This window comes from Gorilla gorilla, chromosome 12 (assembly GCF_029281585.2).
Source record: "Gorilla gorilla gorilla isolate KB3781 chromosome 12, NHGRI_mGorGor1-v2.1_pri, whole genome shotgun sequence".
Taxonomy (NCBI): Eukaryota; Metazoa; Chordata; class Mammalia; order Primates; family Hominidae; genus Gorilla; species Gorilla gorilla.
The window spans coordinates 51,656,933-51,677,701 of NC_073236.2; the positions used below are offsets into that span (position 1 = coordinate 51,656,933).

A 20,769-nucleotide genomic window follows, 5' to 3' on the forward strand; every position below is an offset into this window, starting at 1 on the left:
TTTGTAAGCGCAGAAAGAAAGGGAAATGCAAAGCCAGCAATTGTTCGCTAAGGAGGGATTAGAAATGGCTGGGAGAGAGTGAGTGAGACTGATAGTGTGGTGGAGATAGTTGGGGAGAGGGAGAGGGTGGCATAAGAATGGGAATGAGAATAAGACTGAGTATAAAAGTAAAGAATAGGACTTCATCATGGTGAAAATATTGGAGTGTGCCCTGCCAGCAAAGATCATCTATCCACTCCAAGAGGGAGTCAAGAGTGGCAGTTTGGCGATAGGGCCAGGAGATATCAGCTGTGATGGTTTGGAGAAACAGTGTAAACCAGCAGTATAAACAAGAGCAGGGCATTTATGAGTAGTTGAGAATGGTGAATAGGAGTATGACTAGACAGAAGATAGTAGGGATGACAAGTTTTGGGACACAGTCAAAGTAGTGGTGGTGACTGTGTAAAGCCCTGTTGCAAAAAGTAGGGTAAGGATGAATAGACCTAATAGAATGAAGGGACATATTAGGTTCATAAGGGTTATTACTGTTTTCAGAACTGTGAGTGAGTTTAAGGGAAGTAGGGGAGAGTACTTGCGACTTCCAGGAGGAAGAGGAGAGATCAGGCTTGCTGTCCGATGGACACAGCTTTATTCTGGAATGGTGAACCCAATGGGGAGGGTCCTGCAGAAGGACAGCAGTTGGGGTGCTATAGATGACTAGGTAGGGTCCAGTCCATCAAGGCTGTAGAGTTTGAGGGCTCAGACTCTTAACAAGAACTGATCGTTCAGCTAGGGTGTCTTCATATGGCTGGGAATATGGAGTAGGAAAGAGAAGATTAGCAGTCGGGCGAATTTCCTGTCTAGCCTGCTGGAGGACTGGAAGATAGTTGCCCAGAGGGCTGGTGTCTGGAACAAGGTTGGGGCCAAGCAAGAAAGTAAGTCCATATAAAAGTTCAAATGGACTGTACCCTGTAGCATCTTGAAGGCAGGCTCTACTTCTGAGAAGGGCAAGTGGTAGAAATACTGTCCAGTCCCTTTTAAGTTGGAAGCTGAGCTTGGTGAGGTGTGTTTTTAAAAGACCATTACTCCTTTCTACCTTTCCTGAAGACTGAGGACAGTAGGGGGTATGAAGTTTCCACTGAATATCAAGAGCTTGAGAGACAGCTTGGAGAATTTGACTAATAAAAGCCGAACCATTGTCAGATTGAATAGAAGTAGGGAGGCCAAATCAGGGAATTATATCTGTTAGAAGGGAAGAAATGACTGCAGTAGCCTTTTCAGAGATAGTGGGAAAGGCCTCGACCCACCCAGTGAAGGTGTCAATCCAAACCAGGAGATATTTAAATTTACGGACATGGGGCATATGAGTGAAGTCAATCTGCCAATCTTGTGTTGGAGTAAATCCACGAGCCTGATGCGTAGGAAAAGGAGGAGGCCTGAGAAAGCCTTGGGGGCTGGTGGCATGGTAGACGAGCATTGAGAGGTGATAGTCTTAAGGATGGATTTCCATGAAGAGAAGGAGATGAGGTGCTGCAGGAGGCGAGCCAGAGGCTTGTATCCCACATGGAAGTGGTCATGAAGGGAAGAAAGCATGGACTGAGCTTGTGAGGCAGGAAGAATGAATTTTTCATGATTTAAGAACCACTTTCCCTGAGTTGGAAAAGACTAGCAGAGCAGGCTTTCAAAAGAGTAGGTGGTAGTGATAGATAAGGAAGAAAAATACTGGTCCTGTGGAGTGGGAGCTGGAATATTAGCGGGTGTGGAGGCATTGGCTATTTCTTTTGCTGTCCTGTCGGCATAGGCATTTCCTTTTGCAATAAGATGAGTAGGTTTCTGGTGTCCTTTACAATGAATGACTCCAGGCTTGGCCAGCAGGAGAGCAGCCTTAAGGAGGGCCTGTATTAGGGAGGCATAGATAATGGAAGAGGTTTGTGTGGTAAGGAAGCCTCTTTTAGCCCAGATGGCAGCATGGTTATGGAAGATGTGGAAAGCATATTTGGAGTCAGTATAAATGTTAATGTGCATTCCCTTAGCGAGAGAGAGCACATGAGTTAAAGCAATCAGTTTGGCTTGTTGGGAAGTGGTGGAGGGAGGAAGTGCAGCAGTTTCAATAATAGAGATGTGGGACATGACAGCATATCCAGCTTTAGCTGGTGAAAATTGATTGGGTGGTCTGGATTTTGAATTTGAAGAATAGAAATACGAGGAAAGGGGGAAGATGCTATGTGTATTAGGGAAATACAGTCACGTGGTTCAGGACGTGTGTTGGGTACTAACTGAGAAGCTGGGTTGAAATCGTGCCCATGGCCAATAGTTACTGTTGGGGTTTCAATAAAAGATGACTAGAGCTGGAGGAGTCAAGGGGCAGACAGTAAGTGTGAAAGGTGTGAGGAGGATATTAATGCTTGAAGGTTGTGAGAACTGTAGAGGGTAAGTGGAGCATAGCTTGTGATTTTGAGGGCTTCCAGAAGTATTACAGCAGCAGCTGCTGCCACACGCAAATATGAGGGCTGTGCCAGGATTGTGAGGTCAAGTTGTTCTGATAGAAAGGCAACAGGTCGTGGGCCTGGCTCCGGTGTGAGGACTCCAGCAGCACAGCCTTGTATTTCAGCTGTGTGTAAGGAAAAAGCATGGGACGAGTTGGGGAGTGCCAGTGTGGGAGCTGTCTCCAGGGCCTTTTTGAGAGAGCAAAAAGAAGAATGGGCAAAAGACTTAGGGTCTATGGGATCAGTTAAGTTACCTTTTGTGAGCTTGTAAAGTGGTTTGGTTAGGATAGCAAAGCCTGGTATCCAGAGTCAGAAATATCCAACAATGCCTAAGAAGGAAAGGCATTTTGTTTTGTGGTGGGGATTGGGGTCTGGGAGATTAACTGAGCACAGTCTGCAGGAAGGGCGTGTGTATGTTGATGGAGGATTATACCGAGATAGGTAACACTAGGGGAAGAAATTTGTGCCTTGGAGGGGGATACTCGGTACCCCTTTAAATAGAGATGTTGAAGAAGCAGGGTAGTGTCCTGCTGGGAAGATTGGTAAGAGGGACTGCAAAGAAGAAGATCATCAAAATATTGAATAAGGTGGGAGGCAGACAGGTGAAAAGAAAGCAGATCATGAGAAAGGGCCTGGCCGAAGTAGTGTGGGCTGTCCCTAAAGCCTTGGGGTAGAACAGTCCAGGTGAGTTGTTGGGATTGGTGGGTGTCACGGTCAGTCCAAGTAAAGGCGAAAAGAGGCTGAGAGGAGGGATGCAAGGGGATAGTAAAGAAGGTGTCTTTGAGGTCAATAACAAAATAGTGAGTTGTGGAAGGGGGTATTGAAGATAGGAGGGTGTACAGGTTTGGCACTATAAGGCAGATGGGAAAGACGATTTGATTAATAAGGCAAAGATCCTGAACCAACCTGTAAGATTTGTCCTGTTCCTGGATGGGTAGGATAGGGGAGTTGTAATGTAGCAGGACGAGCCATGGACAAAACCTCTCAGACACCGAGTTGTAGAAGGAAGGGCTTTATTCAGCTGGAAGCATCGGCAAGCTACTGTCTTAAAATCGGAGCTCCTTGAGTGCACAATTTGTGTCCCTTTTAAGGGCTCACAACACTAAAGATTTTACATGAAAGGGTCGTGATTGATTGAGCAATCTAGGGGTTATGTAACAGGGTCTTCATGCACTGGTAGTCAGAGTCAAACAGAACAGAGCAGGGAGTTTCACAATGTTCTTCCATACAACGCTTGGAATCTATGGATAACATTGGTTGCTAAGTCATGAGTTGATTTTTAACTACTAGGTTTAGGCCAGGCAGGCCCAGGCCTGGCGCTGGGCTGCCTGTCTCTGATTTCACTTCCTTGTTTTTTACTCTTAAAACAGGTACTGAGTATAAAACAATATAAAACAATATGAGAGGGTCTCTCTCTTCCCTCAGTAAGGAGAATTTGTAGGCTTTAAGAGGCCATGTTGTAACAAGTGGGTGATAACAGGCTCTAGTGGTAACAGTGATTAGGTTTTAACGGGATGGTAAGGGGTGCATGATCAGTTGCCAAGGAAGGAGTAGAGGTATCCCATACTTGTGGATTAAGGCAGGGAGACACAGGGGAGGATGCGAAGGAGGCTTTGAAGTGAGGAAAAGGGTGGCAATGAGGTGTGGCTGTAGCCCAGGAATAGTCAGGGAAGCGGATAGTTTTGTTAAAACGTCTCGACCCAATAAGGAAACTGGGCAGGTAAGGATAACTAAAAACGAGTGCATAAAAGAATGTTGTCCAAGTTTGCACCAGAGTTGGGGAGTTTTAAGAGGTTTAGAAGCCTGGCCGTCAATACCCACAACAGTTACGGCGGCAAGGGAAACAGGTCCTTGAAAAGAGGGTAATGTGGAGTGGGTAGCCTCCACATTGATTAAGAAGGGGACGGGCTTACTCTCCACTGTGAGAGTTACCCAAAGTGTCTGTGATGGTCCAGGAGGCTTCCAAGGCGATTGGGCAGCATCAGTCTCCAGTGGCTAAGCTGAGAAGATCTGGGAAGGAGTCAGTCAGAGAGCCTTGGGCCAGAGTTCCAGGGGCTCTGGGAGTGGCTGCCAGGAGAGTTGGACAGTCCAATTTCCAGTGGGGTCCCGCACAGATGGGACACGGCTTAGGAGGAATCCCAGGCTGTGGGCATTCCTCAGCCCAGTGGCCAGATTTCCAGCACTTGAAGCAAGATCCTGGGGGAGGAGGTCCTGGAGGAATGCCGGGCTGCTGAGGTTTAGGCATTTTTAAATTTTGTGACCTAGTGTAAGCAAAACACTATCTGAGGCAGGTCTCAATCAATTTACAGGTTTATTTTGCCAAATATATGGCTTATGGCCTGTGACACAGCCTTAGGAGGTCCTGCAAACATATGCCCAAGGTGGTTGGATTTTACGTTGGTTTTATACACTTTAGGAGATAGGAGACACAGAAATTACAGGCAAAGACATAAATCAGTACATATAAGATACACATAAGTTTGTCCTGGAAAGGCGGGATAGCTTGAAGCAGGGGCTTCCAGGTCATAGGTGGATTCAAAGCTTTCCTGATTGGCAACTGGTTGAAAGAGTTAAGCTCTGCCTAAAGAGTTGAATTCATCATAAAGAAATGCTTGAGTCTAGAAAATGGGGGGTTCTTGTCATGTAGATGAATCCTATGGGTAGTAAATAAAGTAGATAGTGAATGTTGATTATCAGACCTCAGAAAAAAATGTCAGACTCTTTGGAAAAGACTTAGTAAGGGGAGGAGATTCTCTATAGAATGCAAATTTCCCCCACAACAGGTAGCTTTGCAGGGCCACTTCAGAATATGTCAAAGAAATATTTTTAGGATAAAATATTTTGATTTTCTCCAGGGCCTATTATCTGTCACATTGGAGTATGGTATCTTATTGCTAAAAAGTATCTGTTTCATCAGTCCAGAGATCTCTGTTGTAATGATAATGCTGGTCAGTTGTGTCTGAACTCCAAAGGGAGGAGAGTATAATGAGGCACATCTAAACCCACCTGCCAGTCACGGCCTAACCTAGTTTTTCAAATTTCTTTGAAGTGCTTTCTGCCAAAAGAGGAGTCCATTCAGCAGGTTGGTGACCTACAACTTAATTTTTGGTTTTAACACACAGAAAAACAAAATCAGTGCACAAATTCCATCTGAAATAGATTGGTAAAGAAAAATTAAGTGCTTCCTGAATATTCCTACATGTCAAAGAAAAAGAAATTATTAGAATTCAGATGAGAAATACCCCTCATACAAAAGATTAACGATTTTTTTTTTTACTGTCTTAGTTTGGGTCCACCAGCAATAAGGATCCCTGTTCAGGCAGCAAATTTATGCTGGGAGGAAAGGAGGAAAGTGAGGAAGGGAACAGAAGATGAATTGTAAAAGACACATCAACAACCCACCTGACTCAGGATAACTGAAGATCAACCACCTGTGGAAACACGGACTAAATTCCTCCAGGCTGTTCCACCTGAGAAATGAGGAAGCTGAAGTATGTATACACCTCATCCTGTCCTCACTGATTGTGAGCTGTCTCTCTTGTTCTATTTCAAGCTGCTGTAACAGATTCCTTTTCACTGAGTAATTCATAAAGAACACAAATTTATTTTCTTACACTTCTGGAGAATGGGAAATTTAAGTTCAAGGCATGGGCAGGTTAAGGTCTGCTTTCTTTGCTTTCAAGATGATGCCTGGAGTTTGGGGTCCTTCAAAGGAAGGAAGGCCATGTCTTAACATGACAGACGGACAGAAGAGAGAGAGAGAGAGAGAGATCCCAGCCCCACGATTGCTGTTTATACTGGCATTAATGTATTCCACTAGAGGGCACCACACTCATGATCTAAACACATCCCAATAGGCCCCACCTGGCAATACCATTACACTGAGAATTAACTTTACAACAGATGGATTCTGGAGGACACAGTGAAACCATAGCACTTTCCTAAGAGATACACATTCCAGGTCATTTGGTCAGCAATGCACGCAGGCAGAGTTCTCTGCCCAAGACAGTAAAGAACATAAGACATGTATATTGCCATTGGAAGTGAGCAGAGGTACAGCAAAGGGAAAGCCCTAGAATACAGATAGGGACTCCTACATTCATCCTGGTACAGTTAACCCTCGAATAAACTGGGTTTGAAATTTGCAGATCCACTTGTATTTTCTTCTGTGTGTGTCACCTGTGAGCAAGTACTTAATAAGTAGTAAATATATTTTCTCATTTTTATAGTTTACTTAATTACATTTTTTTCTTTAGCAGTTTATTGGAATAATAGAGTATATGATATAAATAACTTAAAAAGTGTTAATCAACTATTTATTTTATCATTAAGGCTAGCAGTCAAAAGTAAGCTATTAGTACTTAAGTTAGAAATGCAAAAGTTCTACACAGGTTTTCATCTGCACCCGTGGTCAGTGCCCCAACCTCCACATTGTTAAGGGGTCAACTGCTCTTTCAGTCTGTAGCTGCATCTCTCTGGAACAGCATCTTGGTAGGTGAGTTGTAAGTAAAGGAATCCAGAAAATAACATCTCAAACTATGCTGCATTGGTATGAGGATTACGTAAAACCAAAGGCATTTAGAAAGCAGCAAATGCACAAAAAGCCTTCTCCTAAACATCCCTTATCTGCCAAAAAGCAGATTCTCCAGAAGGAAACCAATCGTCAAAAAAATTCTTCCTGAGAATTTTTATATCAGGGAAGATGAACACAAAACAGGAATCAAAAATAGAAGAGACTGGGAATTGATGCTTTATCCAGACAGGCTATTACCTTTTCTTTCGAAGATGCACTTCTGTTCTCATCTATTCTCTCCAGCTTGCCTACACTTCCCAATTCCCTCTTCGCTGGAAAGGAAATATGAACTACCAGATCTCATTGAGTTATTTGGGTAATCACCCTGCTATGATATACTGCTGCACTTTAAATGAATTTTGTTTGCCTTTTCTCTTATTAATCTTCCTTTTGTCCGTTTATTTTCAGCAAACATTTAGAGGACAAATGGAACTTTTTTCCTTTCTCCCAATATAAGCAAGTTCCCTTAAAATTCAGGCAGCTTACAAAGCAGCAGGAAGGTTTGTGCATGGGCTACAGCACTGTGATTTTGCTCCCCTAGTCAGGCATCAGTAAAATTTTGTGGAGCCCTAGGCTGCAGCCCACTGATGCTAATATAGTTGGATCCACTTCCCCTGCTACTGAGCTAGGCTGGGACATTTTTGGGCACATTAGATATGTGCGATATAATGATTGCAAATCATTTCCAGTTTCATCTGGATCAAACTGCTTTCTCCATGTACATAAGCAATTGCTTGATAAGAGATTGACTGTCTCTTTCCTAAAAATGGTAACAGACAGGCTGCTATCTGGGTCATGATGATGACCCCAGTCACTGAAAAAATGTAAAAGAGGAAAGTGTCATTGATGGTGCATGCCAGGGACATGCTCCGTGCAGTGGCCACCCTCACTAAGAGAGATGAAGTTTGGGAAAAAATACTCAATGGCAGAAAAGAAGGTAGACTACGAAGGTGCCCAAAACAAGAATAAGGTGCAGCCCATTTAGTCCCTGTAACTCTTGATAATGGTGGATGTGTGAGTGCTGCATGCATTGAGGAAACACCATATCATCTCTGTGTATCTGTAGTAAATTGCTTGATCTTATAGTGGTAAGAACAATGGCATAACACCATTACCTAATACTGACATGTGTATATAGCATCATGTCAATAAATTTTATTTTTAATTTTTTTAGAAAGGAACAATGTTAAACTCACAGAAATGTTCCAAGTATAGGACAAAGTAACCCCTTCCCTAACCAGGATCATATGAGAGTCTTTTGGAGACCTGATAATCATACCGTCTAACATTTTATTATGTGTTTCCTACAAACAAGAATATTCTCCTAAATAATCCCCATACACCAATGAAATACATTACTCCATCGACTCCTGAGGAATATTTCAAATTGTCAAAAAAACCTAAAAAATGTCTCGCATAACAAAATAGTCCCCAGTAGAAACACATTCTCTGCAGACAAATTTGTGCTACCCTGGTCTTACCTGGGACACCTGGGGACACTGCCCCTATGCTGAGTTACTGAGATGAGCCAGCTCTGCAGCTGTGCCCAGCCTGCCCCATCCTCTGCTCATTTGCATATTCCCAGAACACAGCCTCCTGCCCTGAAGACTTCTTAATAGGCTGGTCACACTTTGTGCAGGAGTCAGACCCACTCAGGACACAGCATGGACATGAGGGTCCCCGCTCAGCTCCTGGGGCTCCTGCTGCTCTGTTTCCCAGGTAAGGAAGGATAATTTACTTCTAGGAATTTACTCAGCCCAGTGTGCTGGGTACAGCCTGGCTCTTCAGGGAACTTCTCTTACAACATGATTAATTGTGTGGACATTTGTTTTATGTTTCCAATCTCAGGTGCCAGATGTGACATCCAGATGACCCAGTCTCCATCTTCCGTGTCTGCATCTGTAGGAGACAGAGTCACCATCACTTGCCGGGCAAGTCAGGGCATTAGCAATAGTTTAAATTGGTATCAGCAGAAACCAGGGAAAGCTCCTAAGCTCCTGATCTATGATGCATCCAGTTTGCAAAGTGGGGTCCCATCAAGGTTCAGCGGCAGTGGATCTGGGACAGATTTCACTCTCACCATCAGCAGCCTGCAGCCTGAAGATTTTGCAACTTATTACTGCCAACAGTTTAATAGTTACCCTCCCACAGTGTTACACACCCGAACATAAACCCCCAGGGAAGCAGATGTGTGAGTCTGGGCTGCCCCAGCTGCTCCTCTTGATGCCTCCATTGGCTGAGAGTGTTCCTCAGATGCAGCCACACTCTGATGGTGTTGGTAAAGGAGGATGTGAGGTCACCTCTGCATCCCAACTTCTTTTTCTTTTCTCAGCCCCAGCTGCACAAACATAACAATGCCTCTGCTGATTTAATAAAGATAGAGATCATGACACCAGAAGAGTCTAGTTTATGGCTTTGGTTGGAATTCATATAACAGAGAAGAAGCCATTATAGATATTCTAAGCAGGTATAGTCTTAATAGATAGAATTAGAGTCTAAAGTATTGAAGTCTAAATAAAATGTAGAGATAAATTTAATGTTTTATTTGCTAAGAAATTTTTGCCAAATGGGGCATACAGGAAAATGCAATGGTCTTCAGTATGTTGGAAGAACAAAGAGTTTTATGAAAAAGGGAAATTATTACCTATTGTTCTTTGAGAAATTTTAGTGGCTGTAGTAAGGGTTGGGAGCTGGCAAGCTCAGACTGGTGAGCAGTGGTGGTCAAACTGAATCCTAGAATTATATTAAGTTATCTCAGAAGTTGTGGGTAAATTTGCTTTCAGATTACAATAAGCCAAAGCAGTGAAGCTTGCAGAGAATTTTTTTACTGAAATGCCAGGGATTCAGTATAGATCCTGCGGCTCACCACACAGAAAGCCAATCACTAAGACAACAAGTGTTGCCAAAGAACAGGCTTTAATCAGGTGCTGCAGCCGAGGAGATGGGACACCATTCTCAAATGTATCTCCCTGACAAAATAAATTAGGGGTTTATATAGCAGGGAAGAAATGTGGAAAACAGGAATTAGAGAGGGGTAAGGAAGATAATTTAGTCAACAGGAAGCTGGAGGTCAGTTAGGCAATCATAATGGGTGAAGGTTCTGATGTCTCACTGTCCCCATTCAGTGATATATAACTTTCAGCTCCTTGATAGTATCTAGAGGCCTGATGATTGGTTTCCTGAAAAAAGAACTCAGATTAACAAATGTAACTACCTTGAGTTTTAAGACTGGGGGAGTCAGTTTCTATGTTTGTTCAAAAAATCATAAACATTAGTTCCATGGGATAATAGGGCCTATTTCAATTGCATTCTTCAGACAATATTTTGCACCCTGAGTGGTTTTCCCTCCTGATTTCTTGGCTCTGTTGGGTATGTCAAGAATGACCTAATTCCTATGATTAACTTTTACACTACAACCTTTCAAAGCCAAGGATATAGTAGTCAGGAAGGTTGACAGTAGAAGCAGGATTCTCTGGTATTCCCTCAGAAAATAGAATGCATCTGCCACTGAAGTATGGGCTATCTAACCATGTGGTCCTCAGTCCTGTCTGAAAGCTTAAGGGTGGGGTTGCAGCTGCTCTCAGCTTCCTATAGCATCTTTCAGGTTTTTCCCAGGCACATGTGTTGACAAGGAAGAAAACGGTGAGAATCACCATGTTTGGGTGAATCCAGTTTCTAATGGCTATGATTTGCATAGGAAAGCTTCCCAGCCTGGCTCTAAAAGCCAGGGCTTTCCAGCTAGACAAGAAGTGTTTCTAGAGCTGCTTTAAAGGAAACAAAACCTTCCCAAGGACCACTTTTCCTATCTGCCTAAAATAATTTCTTAAAAACTCCTATAACACTTGGGTTCCAGAGATGAGGACATGGACATCCTTTGGGGTGGGACATTATTCATTCCACCGACCATAAACATATTCCCCAAAATTGTCGTTCTCTAAAGTAAAATTTAAAAAATCACGAGGTATTTTTATGAATCAAGGGAGGTGGACAAAATCTTAGACTCAGGTTCCTCTAACTTGTGAGTTTTATCTGTTGGGGTATGCTCACTCCACTGTCTCTAATGTAGATTTATAGATGTGTAGAGAGTTTTAGAGGATTTTTAAATTTTGTGACCCAGTATAAACAAAACAGTATCTGAGACAGGTCTCAATCAATTTACAGAGTTATTTTGCCAAAGATAAGGCTTATGGCCTGTGACACAGCCTTAGAAGGTGCTGTAAACATGTGCCCAAGGCGGTTGGATTACACATTGGTTTTAAGCACTTTAGGGAAACACAGAAATACAGGGAAAGACATAAATCAATGCATATAAGATATACATTAGTTTGTCCTGGAAAGGTGGGATAGCTTGAAGCAGGGGCTTCCAGGTCATAGGTGGATTCAAAGCTTTCCTTACTGGCTACTGGTTGAAAGAGTTAAGGTCTGTCTAAAGAGTTGAATTCATCATAAAGAAATGCTTGAGTGTAGAAAAGGGGATGTGGAAGCCAAGGTTCTTGTCATGTAGATGAATCCTATCAGTAGCAGATAAAGTACACGGTGAATGTTGCTTATCAGAGCTTTAAAAAATGTCAGACTTTAAAAAAGACTTAGTAAGGGGAGGAGATTCTCTACAGAATGCAAATTTCCCCCATAACAGGCAGCTTTGCAGAACCACTTCAGAATATGTTGAAGAAATATTTTTAAGGTAAAATATTTAGATTTTCTTCAGGGCTTATTATCTGTCATGTTGGAGTATGGTATCTTAATGCTACAAAGCGTCTGTTTTGTCAGTCCAAAGATCTCTGTTGTAATGACAATGTTGGTCAGTTGTGTCTGAACTCCAAAGGGTGGAGAGTATAATGAGGCACATCTAAACCCACCTGCCAGTCACGGCCTAACCTAGTTTTTCAAATTTCTTTGAAGTGCTCTGTACCAAAAGAGGAGTCCATTCAGCAGGTTGGTGGCTTACAACTTAATTTTTGGTTTTAACACACAGAAAAACAAAATCAGTTCACAAATTGAGTGTAAAACGGACTGGTAAAAAAAAAAAAAAAAAAAAAAAATTAAGTGCCTCCTGAATATTCCTACATGTCAAAGAAAAAGAAATTATCAGAATTCAGATGAGAAATACCCCTCTTACAAAAGATTAACAATTTTTTTTTTTTTTTTTTTTTACTATCTTAGTTTGGGTCCACCCTCAGTGAGGATCCCTGTTCAGGCAGCAAATTTACAGTGGGAGGAAAGGAGGAAAGTGAGGAAGGGAACAGAAGATGAATGGTAAAAGACACATCAACAGCCCACCTGACTCAGGATAACCAAAGATCAACCACATGTGGAAACATGGACTAAATTCCTCTGGGCTGTTCCACCTGAGAGACGAGGAAGCTGGGGTATGTATACACCTCATCCTGTCCTCACTGATTGTGAGCTGTCTCTCCTGCTCTCTTTCAAGCTGCTATAACAGATTCCTTGTCACTATGTAATTCATAAGGAACAGAAATTTATTTTCTTACACTTCTGGAGAATGGGAAATTAAAGATCAAGACATGGGCAGGTGAAGGTCTGCTTTCTTTGCTTTCAAGATGATGCCTGGAGTTAGAAATGCAAAAGTTCTACACAGGTTTTCATCTGCACCCATGGTCAGTGCCCAAACCTCCACATTGTGCAAGGGTCAACTGCTCATTCAATCTGTAGCTGCATCTCTCTGGAACAGGATCTTGGCAGGTGGGTTGCAAGTAAAGGAATCCAGAAAATAACATCTCAAACTATGCTGCACTGGTATGATTATGTAAAACCAAAGACATTTAGAAAGCACCAAATGCACAAAAAGACTTTTCCTAAATGTCCCTTATCTGCGTAATAGCAGATTCTCCAGAAGGAAACCAATTGTCAAAAAAATTCTTCCTGAGAATTTTTACATCAGGGAATATTAACACAAAAGAGGAATCTAAAATACAAGAGACTGAAGTTGATGCTTTATCCAGACAGGCTATGACCTGTTCTTTTGAGGATGCACTTCTATTCTCATCTATTCTCTCCAGGTTGCCTACACTTCCCAATTCCCTCTTCCTTAGAAAAGAAATATAAACAACTGTATCCCATTGAGTTATCTGGGTAATCACCCTGCTATGATATTCTGCTGCACTTCAAATGAATTTTGTTTGCCTTTTCTCTTATTAATCTTTCTTTTGTCCATTCATTTTCAGCAAATATTTAGAGGACAAATGGAGCTTTCTTCCTTTCTCCCAATATAAGCAAGTTCCCTTAAAATTCAGGTAGCTTAAAAAGCAGCAGGAAGGTTTGTGCACAGCCTGCAGCACTGTGATTTTGCTCCCCTAGTCAGGCATCAGTAAAATTTTGTGGAGTCCTAGGTGACAGCCCACTGATGCTGATGTAGTTGGATCCACTTTCCCTGCTACTGAGTCAGGCTGGGACATTTTTGGGCACATTAGAGATATGAGATATAATGAGTGCAAATCCCTGTCCAGTTTCATGTGGATCCAAGTGATTTCTCCATGTACATAGGCAACTGCTTGATAAGAGATTCAGTGTCTCTTTCCTAAAGCAGTTAACAGGGAGGCTGGTGTCTGGGTCAGGATGATTTCCCCAATCACTGATAAAAAGTAAAAGAGGAAAGTGTCATTGATGGTGCATGGCAGGGACATGCTCCATGCAGTGGTCACCCTCAGTAAGAGAGATGAACTTTGGGAAATAATACTCAATGGCAGAAAAGAAGGTAGACTATGAAGGTGCCCCAAACAAGAATAAGGTGCAGCCCATTTAGTGTCTGAGTACTATAGAGACCTGTCGCTCTTGATAATTGTGGATCTGTGACTGCTGCATGCATTGAGAAAACACGGTATCATCTTTGTGTATCTATAGTACATAGTTTGATCTCATACTGGTAAGAACAATGGCATAACACCATTACCTGATACTTACAAATATATGTAGCATCATGTCAATAAATTTTATTTTTAATTTTTTTACATAGGAACAATGTTAAACTCACAGAAATGTTGCATGTATACGACAAATATCCCCTTCCCTAACCAGAATCATATAAGAGCCTTTTGAAGACTTGAGAATTGTACCGTCTAACATTTTACTATGTGTTTCCTACAAACAACAATATTCTCCTAAATAATCCCCATACACCAATGAAATACATTAGTCCATCAACTCCTGAGGAATATTTCAAATCGTCAAAAAGAAACCAAAAAATATTACTCATAAAAAAATAGTTCCCAGTAGAAACACATTCTCTGCAGACAAATTTGTGCTACGCTGGTCTTACCTGGGACACCTGGGGACACTGAGCTGGTGCTGAGTTACTGAGATGAGCCAGCTCTGCAGCTGTGCCCAGCCTGCCCCATCCTCTGCTCATTTGCATATTCCCAGAACAAACCCTCCTGCCCTGAAAACTTCTTAATAGGCTGGTCACACTTTGTGCAGGAGTTAGACCCACTCAGGACACAGCATGGACATGAGGGTCCCCGCTCAGCTCCTGGGGCTTCTGCTGCTCTGTTTCCCAGGTAAGGAAGGAGAACACTGGCAGTTTACTCAGCCCAGGGTGCTCAGTACTGCTTTACTATTCAGGGAACTTCTCTTACAGCATGATTAATTGTGTGGACATTTGTTTTATGTTTCCAATCTCAGGTGCCAGATGTGACATCCAGATGACCCAGTCTCCATCTTCCGTGTCTGCATCTGTAGGAGACAGAGTCACCATAACTTGTCGGGCGAGTCAGGGCATTAGCAATTATTTAGCTTGGTTTCAGCAGAAACCAGGGAAAGCTCCTAAGCGCCTGATCTATGCTGCATCCAGTTTGGAAAGTGGGGTCCCATCAAGGTTCAGCGGCAGTGGATCTGGCACAGATTTCACTCTCACCATCAGCAGCCTGCAGCCTGAAGATTTTGCAACTTATTACTGTCTACAAGGTTACGATTACCCTCCCACAGTGTTACACACCCGAACATAAACCCCCAGGGAAGCAGATGTGTGAGTCTGGGCTGCCCCAGCTGCTCCTCCTGATGCCTCCATTGGCTGAGAGTGTTGCTCAGATAGAGCCACACTCTGATGGTGTTGGTAGAGGGGTACATGAAATCGCCTCTGCGCCCTAATACTTTTCTCTTTCTCAGCCCCAACTGCACAGACATAGCAATGCATCTCCTGATTTGATAAATACAGAGATCATGACACTTGAGTAGTCTAGTTTATGGCTTCAGCTTGAATTCATATAACACAGAAGAAGCCACTATAGATATTCTAAGCAGGAATTGTCTTAATACAGAGAATTAAAGTAAACTACTAAAGTCAAAATAAAATGTAGAGATGAATCTCTAAATTTAATGTTTTATTTGCAAAGAAATATTTGCCAGGTGGGGCATACAGGAAAACTCAGTGGTCTTCAAGATATTGGAAGAACGAAGAGAAAATTAGCATTTTATGAAAAAGGGAAAATGTTACCTGTGGCTCTTTGAGAAAGTGCATTGGCACTAGGAAGGGTTGGGAGCTGGCAAGCTCAGACTGGTAAGCAGTGGTGGACAAAATGAATCCTAGAATTATATCAAGTTATCTCAGAAGTTGTGGACAAATTTGATTTCAGGTTACAATAAGCCAAAGCAGTGAAGCTTGCAGAGAATTTTGTTACTGAAATGCCACGGATTCAGTGAAGACCCTGCAGCTCACCCCACAGAAAGCCAATCACTAAGACAACAAGCGTTGCCAAGAAACAGGCTTTAATCAAGTGCTGCAGCCGAGGAGATGCGATACCATTCTCAAATGTATCTCCCTGACCAACTGAAATTAGGAGTTTATATAGCAGGGAAGAAATGTGGGAAAACAGGAATTAGGCAGGGGTAAGGAAGATAATTTGGTCAACAGGAAGCAGGAGGTCAGTGAGGCAATCATAATGGGTGAAGGTTCTGATGTCTCACTGTCCCAATTCAGTGATATGTAAGTTTCAGCTCCTTGATAGTATCTGGGAGGCCTGTTCGTTGGTTTACTGAAAAAACAAACAAACAAAAAAAACTCAGATAAGACAGATGTAACTATCTTGAGTTTTAAGACTGGGGGAGTCAATTTCTATGTTTATACAAAAAAGAATAAACATTAGTTCCATGGGATAATAGGGCCTATTTCAGTTGCATTCTAGAAACAATATTTTGCACCCTGAGTGCCTTTCCCCACTGGTTTCTTTGCTCTGTTGGGTATGACAAGAATGACCAAATTCCTAAGATTAATTTTCCCACTACAACCTTTCAAAGCCAAGGATATAGTAGTCGTGAAAGCTGATATTAGAAGCAGGAATCTCTGATGCTCCCTCAGGCAACAGAATGCATCTTCACCCGAAGTATGGGTTTTCTAACCATGTGGTCCTCAGTCCTGTCTGGAAGCTTAGGGGTGGGGGTGCTGATGCTCTCAGCTTCCTACAGCGTCTTTCCAGGTGTTTCTCTATTCCTCATCCCTGTCCCTGTGTCTGTCTTAGGTACCAATGGAGAATATTGAGTCATCCTTTTCGGACTTCCAAATCTCATGGGAGGACTTCTTATTGGGCAACTCTATAAGAAACAAGAGAGACAAAATGGGAATTTATGTAAGTTAAAATGATTTTCCCCCATGAGGCCATTTAAATAAATAATATTTAAAGCCACATGTTGAAAACACATCCAGCTTTATTTTCTTATTAATGCAAATTTACATTTGCAAATATTTTCAACATTGTAAAGGTTGAAAACATAATTCTTTGTCCACGGAATGATCAAACACCTCTATAATTAAATGGAGTAAACATTTTCTTAAAAATTTGTACTCACTGAAATAAAGCAATATATTTGAAATGTGTGAAGCTATGTTAGAAATTATTGGACTTAAACTCAACTGTGCAGTTTGGTTTGGGATGTTGTTCACTCTTGTGACCTGCCAGAAGAATCTTGAGTCGTGGGTAGTCACTGCTGTTCAGCCTTGTCCTCAGACAATTGATACGTGTAGGCTGAAGACGAGCTCAGAAACCACTCACCTGAGCCCTTCCTTGATCAGCCAGATTACTGTGAACATGAGCATCCATGAACATGAAAACAAATGTTTACTGTTTTCTGTCACTGAGTTGTGTATTTAACCAGTTACCAATCATTATGCATAAAAGCTTCCTGATACAGTATTTATACCTCTACCTATATATACACACATGTATTTTTTCTTAAATTGGTGGCATAAATGTAAATATTTAGTAATCAAATTATAAACTTAGAAAATTAATGACAAAATTAAACCTAATATTTCAATAAAAAATTAAAATTTACCATATTTATGGGAAAATGTGCATACATGTATGTAAGATACATACAAATCAATATATTATTTGATAAAATGTTGGCTATATATATAGTACTCATACTAAAGTGTGTTTATTCTATTATATATGCAATATATGCCTATTTGTAAAATTATTATCTAAATTGAATACATTTAAATAATTTTTGTTACATTCCATAAAAAATTGTATTCTGGACCACACATAGTTCATACTCTTGCTATGGAAAATTTATTTGTAGCCTTTATTTTGAAAACTCTACCAAATGATTGTCCTTACCCGAAAATATTTTCCAACCCAGTAGAGCTCCAAGGGTAGGACTAGAAGAAATTTTGACTAATGTTGAATATTAACCATTGCATCCTAAGAAAGTCTCCATTATGTTCATGCCCACAATGATGATATGCCAAATAGAGTTCTCACAACAATGGATGCTGGGTGGAGTCACATCAGTGCCATTGTCACAGAAGCCCTGGAAATGTAAAAATCAAAACAGTGGGTAAACTGCAAGGCCTACGTCTGATGATCACATTGCAAAGAGAATAACATTTTAATAATATTGGCTGTTGGTTTTGACAGATCATCAGGCCTTAAAAGAAATGCAACAGGATGATTACAGACAAAGTCATTGTGGAAGAGCTATGACTAGATGTTTTAAAAATGAGCCATAATCCAAAAAAAAAAATGCTTTCCAAGTGGATGCTAATCGAAATGCCATTAATGAGCAGGGGCTTTTAATAATGAGAATGATTCAACACATGGACTTCAGTCAGTCACCTCTCCCAGCTTCCCCAGGGAGTCTCATGAACCAATGTTATGTAGGTCCCTGTGGGGACTCAGTAATTTGAGTTTCCCCCAACCGAGACTTAGAGTGCTACTGGCTCTTCTGAACACCTAATTTGCCAAGAAGAATGACCCCTCCTGAACCCTTCACATTGTATCACACATCAGGGCTCAGACTAACATCTGATGTCAGGTGATTCTAGTGTCACTGGGTGCACCAGACTCAGATTTTGGACACAAAATTTCCTGAAGCAGCCAACAGTTGTGCCTCTTTTGAATGGCAGCTCCTTGCTTGCTGTAGGAAACTGATAGGGGCTGAGTATCTCAGAGCTAGAGCACCAGGCAGGACGCTGCGACGTTAACTAACCATTCTCACTTTGGTACCTACAAACACAATCAATAAAACTGGACAGGCCTAACCATGGAAATGATACAGTCAGAATCAACCCTAACCAGGATCCCACAGGACCCATGTGCCCCATGAATGAATGGCCAGCTTGCTAGAAGGGAACAAATGGCCCATAGGGGACAATTTAGCTTCTCCTTTGGCCACATAGAGCCAAAGATTCAGAGACATGCCTGTGTCAGTATGGCATGGGGCCCTGATGATTGTACAAAACACATGCCAGTGGGTCCACTGGGTGCAGCCACCATCCAGCCAGGGGATGGCATCTTTTGACTGACACTGAACATGGCCATTCTGCCCAATGGGACAAACTACATGAAATGATAGTAGCCATGCAGGCTGCCCCTAACACTATATTTTGCTCCATTTCCACTAAATCATGGGCCATTGCCAACAGCCCAGCTGTCTGGTCAGGAAAATAGCAACTGAGTGACTGAACTATTAAAGGATCTCATGTGTGGAGAAAAGGACTATGGCAATAGCTTGCTTCCTGGACAGCTAAATATATGTCACTCTATTAGATGCTGGGGCTACCAGGGCCACCCTTGAGAGGAATTTATGTCATGTTTTTGGATATTCCATGAGACTTCACTCTGACCAAGAAACAGCCTCACTGCCCAATCAACATGACAATGGGCACACTCTCATGGAAACCAATGGACTTTCCGTGCAATTACCAACACCCAACACTGGCTGCTGTACCTGGGTAAACACCTCAGGTATCCTAGAAATACAAGTAGGGGTGATCATAAAGCAGGCTCACTGGCTGCAGACAATAGGACATCAAAGGATCCCCCTTTCGCCTCTCAACATCTTAGTCACTACTTGGGGAGTCTTATCCTCCTACCAGTGGTACTAGCTTTTCACGGCCCAGTGAGATGTACTCTCACTATGGCTTCATAATCTGCATTGAGATTGTGTAAGTCAAGGTGCTTCATCAATCTGAAAAGATAAACCTCTGCCTCCAGTTCAGGGGAAGTTGCTGGGCATATGAAGTATGCTAGCTTTGCTAAGGGGGATGGGGTAACTGCAAGACCGTTCCGCAATGACCCTGGACTGACTTAGTTCTCTCCACTTATTGCTTATTTTAAGAGTTCTCAAGTACAATTGTAGAACGTGCTGGAATTGTAACATCCTGAGATAGACAGGAACTGAGCAGAACAACCTACCTGTCCTCTATACCAGTTTCCCATAGAATAGACTATCCATTAGCACTTTAGCCTTGTGTGTCTTGTTACCCCAGGATGCAAAACCCAGAGTGGACGCTTTCCTGGGTTCCTGCACTGTGGTGCATGTGGGGTACACATAGTCAACTCCATCAGCTCCACATAGCTTTCCTGTGCCTTGGGGGACTGACCCATAATGAGTCCAAGACTTTTGTGTTCCCTTGCTGCTTATCTGTAATAATAAACCCACTTCATGTAACTTGCTGTGGGGGGTGTTCTCTTCCCCACGCTCAAGTACGTTGGTAACCAGTGCACAGCAAAGCTGCTTCAAACATGTCATTGACATAATGACAGAACTGCAATGGAGGTTGCTGGAGATAGGGATAGAGAAAATGGGTGGAGTATTGTTTAAGGGGTATACATATTAATTTTTATAAGATGAAAAGATTTTTACTGATTGTGTCAGTAATAATGGCAGAACATGTGAATATACTTAATGCCACTTCTCCGCACTCTCAAGTATGGTTAAGATAGACAATTTTATATTCTCTGTATTTACTATAGTTAAATAACTAACGTCTTTATTATAGTATTGTTAGCTCAGAAGACATTGCTTTATTTTCTAATTTTCTGAGCAAATGTTCATAAATAATCACTTTGTGATGACATTGTTCACAAATTGTGTGTGTGTGTGTGTGTGTGTGTGTTGTAGACATGGGGTCTCCCTATGTTGCCCAGGCTTGCATCAAATTATTGGCCTTACATAATCCTGATCCTTTCTCCTTGGTCACTGAAAGTGCTGAGATTACAGGTGTGAGCCCGAGAACCTGGCCAGAAGAAACAGTTTATAAGACATTTCATAGGGAACTTCTTCAAAACGTATATTTCATTGCAGCCACCTCCAAAGCCAATCTCCTAAGCCATGTTTCTGTACACAAGTGCACTTCTCCCTCTGTGATGTCACATCCCCTCAGCATGAAGTCACACAGACACATAGGAGAACAAGGCAAGGAGTCAACCCAACTTTGTGAGTGGAAATCACTGCAAAGATCTGGCATTAATAGGGTTTAGGTGTTGCAGC

General features: G+C 42.0%; 2 long non-coding RNA genes and 2 gene segments (V, D, J or C); 3 read left to right on the forward strand and 1 right to left on the reverse strand.

The window, feature by feature from the left end:
• The first annotated feature begins 8,680 nt into the window (after nt 1-8,680).
• LOC134756772 (immunoglobulin kappa variable 1D-13-like) lies at nt 8,681-9,209 on the forward strand. The segment is given in 2 exon segments: nt 8,681-8,757; nt 8,887-9,209. Coding segments are annotated over 2 exon segments (378 nt in total).
• Nucleotides 9,210-14,486: 5,277 nt separating this feature from the next.
• Nucleotides 14,487-14,999, forward strand: LOC129523531 (immunoglobulin kappa variable 1-16-like). The segment is given in 2 exon segments: nt 14,487-14,552; nt 14,677-14,999. Coding segments are annotated over 2 exon segments (378 nt in total).
• A 792-nt stretch (nt 15,000-15,791) lies between these two features.
• Nucleotides 15,792-16,673, forward strand: LOC134756776 (uncharacterized). Its single transcript, XR_010129929.1, has 2 exons — nt 15,792-15,976; nt 16,509-16,673. It is a non-coding gene; the product is annotated as an uncharacterized lncRNA (long non-coding RNA).
• LOC129531675 (uncharacterized) lies at nt 15,973-20,583 on the reverse strand. The gene is made up of 3 exons (XR_010129930.1): nt 20,452-20,583; nt 17,613-17,805; nt 15,973-16,581 (listed from the first exon to the last, which is right to left on the reverse strand). It is a non-coding gene; the product is annotated as an uncharacterized lncRNA (long non-coding RNA).
• Between the last annotated feature and the right edge of the window lie 186 nt (nt 20,584-20,769).